The 9,412-nt window shown below is 48.6% G+C and overlaps 1 protein-coding gene across 1 annotated transcript; it reads right to left on the bottom strand.

Annotated features, from left to right (window-relative positions):
* Positions 1 to 2,351: 2,351 nt before the first annotated feature.
* LOC132405799 (uncharacterized) lies at positions 2,352 to 3,494 on the bottom strand (the record flags this gene model as incomplete). Its single annotated transcript, XM_059990798.1, has 1 exon — positions 2,352 to 3,494. A coding segment is annotated over exon 1 (939 nt), but the record flags the coding sequence as incomplete, so codon positions are not given.
* Between the last annotated feature and the right edge of the window lie 5,918 nt (positions 3,495 to 9,412).

Genomic DNA, 9,412 nt, shown 5'->3' with positions numbered 1-9,412 from the left:
GGATTATAACTCGTGGTCCGACTGGTAGCAATGCCCCTAGCTAGCAAGTACTGGCGCAGCTCCTCACTCATAAAGGAGGACCCTCTATCACTGTGGATATAGCAGGGATACCCGAACAGAGTGAAGAGCTGGCGCAGGGCTTTTATGACGGACGTGGCAGTGGTGTCGGGGCAGGGGATGGCAAAGGGGAACCGTGAGAACTCGTCAATAACACTGAGAAAATAGACATTGCGGTCAGTGGAGGGAAGGGGGCCCTTAAAGTCAACACTCAGGCGTTCAAAAGGGCGGGTGGCCTTGACAAGTTGTGCCGTGTCAGGACAGTAGAAGTGCGGTTTGCACTCGGCACAAATTTGGCAGTCCCTGGTCATCGTCCTGATGTCCTCCAGGGAGTACGGCAGGTTCCGAGCTTTCACAAAATGGTAAAATCGGGTGACCCCCGGATGGCAAAGTTGTGCATGAAGGGCGTACAGCTGGTCGAGCTGTGTGCTAGCACATGTTCCCCGGGATAGGGCATCAGGGGGCTCATTGAGTCTGCCAGGCCGGTACAGGATATCATAGGTGTAGGTGGAGAGTTCTATCCTCCACCGCAAAATCTTATCATTTTTGATCTTGCCCCGCTGTTGGTTGCTGAACAGGAACGCAACCGAGCGCTGGTCGGTCAGCACAGTGAATCTTTTGCCAGCAAGATAGTGCCTCCAGTGCCTAACAGCCTCCACTATGGCCTGGGCTTCTTTCTCCACCGCGGAGTGCTGAATTTCAGAGCCTTGGAGGGTGCGAGAAAAGAATGCTACTGGTCTGCCTTCCTGATTAAGGGTAGCAGCCAGAGCGAAATCGGAGGCATCACACTCCACTTGGAAGGGAGCGGTCTCGTCCACTGCATGCATCGTAGCTTTGGCAATGTCCGCTTTAATGCAGTTGAAGGCCGCGCAGGCCTCAGCAGAGAGGGGAAACGAGGTAGACTTGACCAGGGGGCGAGCCTTGTCTGCGTAATGGGGGACCCATTGGGCGTAATAGGAAAAAAACCCCAGGCACCGTCTGAGGGCCTTGAGAGTGGTGGGAAGAGGGAGCTCTAACAGGGGGCGCATACGTTCGGGATCAGGCCCAATAACCCCGTTTTCCACGACATACCCAAGTATAGCAAGGCGGGTGGTACCAAAAACACACTTGTCCCTGTTATAAGTAAGGTTCAGAGCTGCGGCCACTTGGAGAAACCGTTGGAGGTTGGCGTCGTGATCTGGCCTGTCATGACCACAGATGGTGATGTTATCCAGATAGGGAAATGTGGCCTGCAGTTGGTACTGGTCCACCATCCGGTCCATTTCCCTCTGGAAGACAGAGACACCATTCGTGACACCGAAAGGGACGCGCAGGAAGTGATAGAGCCGGCCGCCCGCCTCGAAGGCGGTGTAGGGGCGGTCCTCTGGGCAGATGGGGAGCTGGTGATAAGCGGATTTCAGATCTATTGTCGAGTACACCTTATACTGAGCAATCTGGTTGACCATATCCGCGATGCGGGGTAGGGGGTATGCATCAAGCTGCGTAAACCTATTGATGGTTTGACTATAGTCCACCACCATCCTATTTTTCTGCCCAGTCCGAACAACAACCACCTGGGCCCTCCAAGGGCTTGTGCTCGGCTCAATGATCCCCTCCCTGAGCAGCCGCTGCACCTCCGACCGAATGAAGGCCCGGTCCCCCGCGCTGTACCTCCTGCTTTTGGTTGCCACAGGTTTACAGTCGGGGGTCAGATTGGCGAACAGCGGTGGGGGAGGGATCTTGAGAGTGGAGAGGCTGCAAGTGTCGGTAGCGCAGCTGTTGGCCTGGTTCTGGATGGGATGTGTGTGTCCGTGTGTGTGTGTGGTCAGTAGCGGGGTATGTGAAGAAGTCCCACAAAACTGAGGATTCTTGACAGTGAGTGGTGGGAGGGGCCCGTCGTATACCATAGTCACACTTTCGAGATGGCTCTGGAAGTCCAGCCCCAATAGCACAGGTGCACACAGATTAGGCATGACCAGCAGTTCAAAGTCCCGATATACTGTGCCTTGCACCACCAAAGTCGCTACACAACCCGCCCGGATGTCTGCGGAATGCGACCCAGAGGCCAAATGGAACCTCCGACCGACCGGCCGCGTTGCAAGTCCGCAGCGTTGCACTGTGTCCGGGTGAATAAAACTCCCAGTGCTGCCCGTGTCAAACAGGCAGCCAGTCCAATGCCCCTCCACCTGGATGTCCATCATGGATCTTGCAAGCTGGTGTGGGGCGCTTTGGTCGAGAGTCACAGTGGCCAGAGTTGGATCGTCGGGGTACCCGGTCAGCATCGGAGGGTCGGGGGCGGGGCGTGCTGACGCCGACAAAGATGGCCGCTCACATCCGGGGTACCCGGTCAGCATCCGAGGATCGGGGGCGGGGCGTGCTGACGTCGACAAAGATGGCCGCCCACATCCCGGCATGCAAGATGGCGGCCCCCACGTTTCACCCGCAGCGCTGCACTCCGCTCGAGGTTGAGACTTACAGACCTTGGCGAAGTGGCCCCGCTTTCCGCAGCTGGAGCAGGTCGCTTCTCGCGCTGGACAGCGTTGTCGAGGATGTTTCTTTTGGCCACAGAAATAACAAAGCACGAGTTGCTTACGGGCCACAGCCGTGGTCTGGGTCGGGGAGCTCGTGGAATGGCGACTGGCGGCGGCGTTGGCGAATTCGCTCCCGGGAGCCGGCGGTGGCGGGGTCTGAGGCGTCCACGAAACCAGCGGGGAATCGCGCGACTGGACAGCGTCGGCGTTATGCCGCGCAGCTTCTAGAGCGTTGGCCTTCTCTATCGCCGAGCTTAAGGTAAGATCCGAGTTCTCCAGCAGCCGCTGGCGCATGTACACTGACCTCAGTCCCGTCACAAAGGCGTCTCGCACCAGCAGCTCCGCATGTTGTTCTGCCGTGAGCGTCTTGCAGTCACAAGCTCGGACGAGTGTCTGTAGTGCTCGGAGAAACTCAGCGCACGATTCGCCAGGCCGCTGTTGCCGGGTAGCTAAGCGATGTCTTGCGTAGACGGTGTTCACCGGCCGCAGGTACTGTCGTTTGAGGGCGTCCAGTGCCCCTTCGTAGGTCGGCAGGTCCCGGATAAAGGAGTAAACTTTGGGGGTGACCCTCGAGAGTAGGATTCTGTGCATAACGGCGGGTTCAGTCGCACGAAGCTCCGCCAAGTACGATTGGAAGCATGCAAGCCAGTGTTCAAAAGCGAGAGCTGCGTCAGGGTCTTGAGGGTCCAAATCCAACCGGTCCAGACGCAAAACGGGTTCCATGTTTTAAAACTTCCAGTCAATAAAATTGATGCACCATCAATAACTCACACTGAGACGTAGGCGAGATATCGGCTTTTATTGACTGGAAGAAGGAACCAGGAGTGAGTGTCTATCATACAAGGTCCTGGAGACTGAGGCCGATCTTCAGGCCGCAGGTCTCCTTTATACAGGGGCCTGTGGGAGGAGCCACAGGAGCAGTCAGCAGGGGCGTGTCCCGACAGGCACATAGTTCACCACACTAATGTCAATCTGTCTCAATTCCTCTGATATCTTATGACCCTGGCCCATCCATACATCTGGGAGATTGCTTGTGTCCTCCCTGGTGAAGACAGATCTAAAATACACATTAAATTCTGTTGCCATTTCCCTGTTTCCCATAACAATTTCTCCCAATTCATTCTTCAAGGGGCCAACATTGTTCTTAACTATCTTCTTTCTCTTCACATAGCTAAAAAAGCTTTTGCTATCCCCTTTTATATTCCTGGCTAGTCTGAGCTCATACCTGATTTTTTCTCTCCGTATTGCTTTTTTAGTTAAGATCTGCTGTTCCTTAAAACTTTCCTAATCATCTGTATTCCCACTCATCTTAGCCCTGTCATACTTCTTTTTCTTCAATGCTATACAATCTCTGACTTCCTTTGTCAACCACTGTGGCCCCTTCCCCCTCTTTGAATCCTTCCTTCTCATTGGAATGAACTGCTTTTGCATCTTTTGTATTATCCCCAAGAATATCTGCCACTGCTGATCCACTGTCTTTCCTGCCAGGGCATCCGCCCATTTAACTTTGGCCAGCTCTTCCCTCATGGCTCCGTAGTCTCCTTTATTTAATTGCAACACTGACACCTCTGATCTGCCCCTATCCCTCTCAAATTGTAGATAAAAACTTATCATGTTATGATCACTACTTCCTAATGGCTCCTTTACTTCAAGATCACTTATCAATTCCTGTTCATTACACATCACCAAGTCCAAAATAGCCTCGTTCCTGGTTGGCTCAAGCACAAGCTGTTCCAAAAATACATCCCTTAGACACTCCACAAACTCCCTATCCTGGGGTCCAGCATCTACCTGATTCTCCCAGTTCACCTGCATGTTGAAATCTCCCATAACGACTGCATTACCTTTAGCACATGCCAATGTTAACTCCCTAATCAACTTGTACCCAATATCCACACTACTGTTTCTTTCCAAAGATCCTTGGGATTCCCGATGGTATGCCGAAGCTAAAATTTGTTTGACACCCATCTGGGTCATCATTTGCTGAAATGCTTTGGATGTAAATGTACTCCCCTGATCCGACTGTATTTCCTTAGGTAGCCCCACTGTGGTATAGAATGTAATAAGTGCCTTCACCACCGCAGGGGTCCTAATATTCCCCAGAGGCACAGTCTCTGGAAATCGTGTAGCGGCACACATCATGGTCATGACGTACTGTCATCCACTCACAGTTTTAGGTAAAGGACCCACAAAATCCACAATGACTCGGGAGAAAGGCTCCTCAAAAGCGGGTATTGGTCTGAGAGGTGCCGTAGGGATAACCTGGTTTGGCTTTCCTACCACCTGACATGTATGGCACCTTTTACAATAATCAGCAATATCTTTTCTCATGTTTGGCCAATAGAAATCCTTCATAACCCTATCCACTGTCTTCCTTACTCCCAAATGTCCACCTAAAGGTCCCTTATGAGCTAAGTTCCAAATTTCATCCCGATACACCTTCGGAACTACCACCTGATGTACCACCGCCTAATCCTCATCGACTGGCACCGTGGTCGGCCTCCACTTCCTCATCAACACACCCTGCTTCAGGTCGTAACCCTCTGGCTCTTTCTCCATCTCTGTCTCAGAAAGAACTGACTCTCTCAATGCCACCAGTTCCTCGTCACGTCCCTGCTCTTTTATAAATTCTCTTCTTGCTAAGGGTAGGTCTACCTCTTCTCTTTTACTCTTTTCCACCTCCCTATTCTCCGTTGCACCATCCTCTAACCCCTCTTGGTACAGGGTCGGTAAAAACGTCTCAGCCAAATCAACACTGGACTCATTTAAATTGTCCTCTTTCTCAGCCGCCTCTCTCGACATGCTGCGAGTGATCGCGCATGCGGGATAGATCTTAGAATCCAGGGGCAGGTCCTCAGCACTCACAGGCTTGCTTGTCAGCTTCACTGCTGACCCCACCTCACCACCTGCTAAATCATTACCAAGAAGGACGTCCACGCCGTCTCTCGGTAATTCTGACCGCACCCCTACTTCGACTGGTCCAGATACCAGGTCACAATTTATAATGATCCCATGCAAGGTACAGCTTCTGTCCCTTTTCCTATGCCTCTCAAAACTACCTCCCCAGTCTCAGGACCAAAATCTAGTACCTTACTTAGGATTAATGACTGATCAGCCCCAGTATCTCTCCAGATCCGCACTGGAACTGGGGTTTCTCCCTCTTTCACGGACACTGTCCCTTCTGAAATAAATTTCTCACGCCCCTCTCGTATTTTATCTACCTTGGCCTTTCTCGTCGATTTGCTGATCGACTCAATACACCCTGTAGGGACTGCTGTTTTCCCTTTTCCTGTCTCCTTCTTCGGAGCAAAGCACTTAGATGCAATATGACCAACCTTTCCACAATTAAAACAGGTCAAGCCAGGAACTTTCCTGCCAGCCTGCTTGTCCTCCTCCTCACCTTTTCTACTAGCTCCCAGCTTATTCTCTACCTTAGCCGGCGGGCCTTCTCTACCACCCCTACTGCCTTTCTGATAACTTTTATTTGAGGAAAACCTTGTCTTGTGGATTAGGGCATATTCATCTGCAAACCTGGCAAATTCCGATATAGACTTATTCGGCTTCTCGTTCAGATACATCCGGATATCATCCGAAACACAACCTTTAAATTCCTCAATCGGAATTAACTCTCTGAAACAATGGAAATCCTCCTCCACCCTTTCTGCCGCACACCAACGATCCAAGAGCACAACCTTCTCATAGGTAAACTCTGCATACATCTGACTCCACACTTTCTTTAAATCTCTGAACTTTTGTCTATATGCCTTAGGTACCAACTCGTAGGCCCGAAGGATGGCCTGTTTTACTTCCTCATAATTCTCAGAGTCCTCCTCAGACAACGCAGCATATGCCCGTTGAGCCTTCCCTTTTAATACACTTTGTAACAATGCCACCCACAGATCTCTGGGCCTCTTCTGATTCACTGCCACCTGTTAAAAATGCAAGAAGTAACTGTCAACATCTGTCTCCTCGAACGGAGGTACTAACCTAAACTCCCTACTAACATTAAACTTCTCCTCTCGGTCTGCCCCAGGGACTCTTCCCTCTTGCTTTAACTTCTCCATGTCCAGCTCATGGTGCCTCTGTTTCTCCTCTTCCCTTTCCTCCATCTCCCTTTTGGCTTTTTCCTTCTCCCATGCAGCTCTTTCCTTCTCCCTTTTCGCCTCTAACTCCCTTAGCTGGAGCTCATACTTCCTTTTCTTCTGTTCCGCGTCCAACCTTAATTTTTCCAACTCTAACTGAACCACCCCAACAACTGGTTTCTTTTCTGGGAACAGATCCAATGCTTCAGGTGTGAACACAGCCTTGGATATGTAATACTGGACTTTGGCCCTCTATATCTCCCACTTTTTCATTGATGACTTCACCTCTGTGATATTTAAACCTTTCACAATATTCACCAAGTCCGTCTTTGTGGCATCCTCTAGCGCCTTCAAAGTTGGATTTGCTAAAAATCTGTCTATATCCATCTTTGCTGGTTTCCAGTCTGGTTAACCACGCAACCAGATCAAAGTCTGGACGTATAGCCCGATTCACTGCCCCCCCCCCCCAATTTGGTATCAAATCTCGAGACGAGGCCCCAATTTGTTATGTACCCCATAACTGGGTGTCTTACCAGCAAAGATAGAAGTGTCCATTGGTGGTACTATTTTCAACAGTGTTTATTAGTGAAAATTTACAAAACAATATTAATGCAAATATACAGATAATACACGTTAGCAATACTAAACCTAGAAGTGTGGGTATAATAATAATCAATAATAAACAAGCTCTATCGTTGTCTAGGGGATAATGAATTGTCACATGGAAATATAAAATTCAGTTCAGTTCATGCAGGCTGAGGTAGTTGTTGGTCGATGTGTTGTAATTGTTGGAGAGAGAGAGAAAGAGAGCGCGCAAACAGTAACAGTTATTGTCTTGCCAACCTTCCTTTACGAACTTGATCCGTCGATGTGTTGTTGCTGTGGCCATTCAAGTATGACCCCTCCGTCCTTTAGCTAGACCGTTCTTCTGTGGTGGACTTGTCACCCAGGCAAGGGTGGACACACACACAAGCCCCCACCGGTCTCGTAGCATCTCTCCTGGTGTGTCTGAGGGGTGTTCCCCAGACCTTACTTTTATCCCCACTCACGGGGTCTCAGGCGTCAATCAGGTTGGGATGATGCAACCCATCAACCAGACCACTCTGGTTGCCCCCTGAGGGGTTTCAGTGAATATAACAGTACTCAATACACAATTCCTTCTCCAAGAAACAATAGCAGTAACCAGTGGTTCCATTCCGCTTTTGTTAGGAGGAGACATTCCACTTTTGTGTATCCCTGTGTTGTCTCTCTCTCATTAACTGACATCAGCTGTTTATCTCTCTCATTTCCTTGGTATCAGACCCGAAATAATAGCGATTTTGTGATTCTCAAAAAGGGGGGGGCGACTTTGCACCCTTCTGCCCATCAGAGTTGCTCCTCATTCATAACAGTCTGAGGGGTGTCACCCCAGACCTCACTTTTATCCCCACTCACGGGGTCTCAAGTGTCAATCGGTTTTGAATGGCTTAGCTCATCAAACCAGCCCACTCCAGCTGTCCACCAAGGAATTTCAATGAATAGAACAGTACCAAGTAAACAATCCTTCTCCAAAAGACAATAACAGTAAATCAATGGCTCCTCTCCTCTCTTATCAGTAGCAGATGTTCCAACTTGTTTACCACTTATCTGTGTCTCTCTCATTCTCTTTCATGAGCTGTTATCAGTAACAGCTGTCCTGGCATGTTTTCTTTTGTCTCTCTTACTTCCTTGTTAGCAGCATCGAAATAGTAACGGTTTGCGATTCTCCAAAAGGGGGGCATGGGCATCTCTGCACCCTTCTGCCCATCAGAGTTGTTCATCCTTCGTAACAAAAGTTCAAAGTCAACTTATTATCAAAGTGCACATACATCACCCTGGGACTCATATTCTTGCTGGCATTCCCAGTAATTCCCAGAAAGAACTACAATAGAATTAATGAAAAACTGCACAAAACAAAGACGGGCAAACAAGCAAAGTGAAAAACACAACAAATTGTACAATAAAAAAAAGAAAAAAAAAACAAAATAATAAATATATATACCATCCTGGAAATGGTACTGCAACACTACAACCAGGACCAATAGGTTCCAGGGCAGGTTCTTCCACCAGGGCATCAGACTGATTAATTCATGCTGATACAATTGCCTTTCTAAGCTATATTGACGGTTCTGTTGTACATACTATTTATTACAAATTACAATAAATTGCACAGTTAGACGAGACGTAATGTAAAGATCTTTATTGCTCACGTATGTGAGAGATGTAAGAAATAAAGTCAATTCAATTCTATATATATATATAAATATATATACACAGAGGGAGAGAGAGAATATAAAGGCTTGTCAAAGTTTTAGATGACATGCCAAATCTTCACAATCTTTTACGAAAATATAGATGCTGCAGTGCCTTTTTTGTAATGGCACTTAATGTGCTGAACCCACCACAGATCCTCGGAAATGACAAAGGATTTCAAGTTACTGACCCTCTCCATCTCTGATCTCCTGATGAGGACTGTCTCGTGGACCTTTGGTTTCTTCCTACATTCATCAATAATTGGCTCTTTGGTTTTGCTGACATTAAGTGAGAGATTGTTGCTGTGGCACCACTCAGCCAGATTTGCAATCTCCGTCCTATAAGCTTTTGGCCCTCAGTTTAAGAGTTTAAGAACTTGTTGCATTATTGTGACAAATTGGACTTGGATCTTTGTTTAGGTATCATAGTATTTTGAAAGTTTCTAGAACAGAAATACCACATGGAGAAACTTACCTTAAATCTAAGGAAAAG

This window comes from Hypanus sabinus, chromosome 16 (genome assembly GCF_030144855.1).
Source record: "Hypanus sabinus isolate sHypSab1 chromosome 16, sHypSab1.hap1, whole genome shotgun sequence".
Taxonomy (NCBI): domain Eukaryota; kingdom Metazoa; phylum Chordata; class Chondrichthyes; order Myliobatiformes; family Dasyatidae; genus Hypanus; species Hypanus sabinus.
This window is presented reverse-complemented; position numbering and strand designations above follow the sequence as displayed.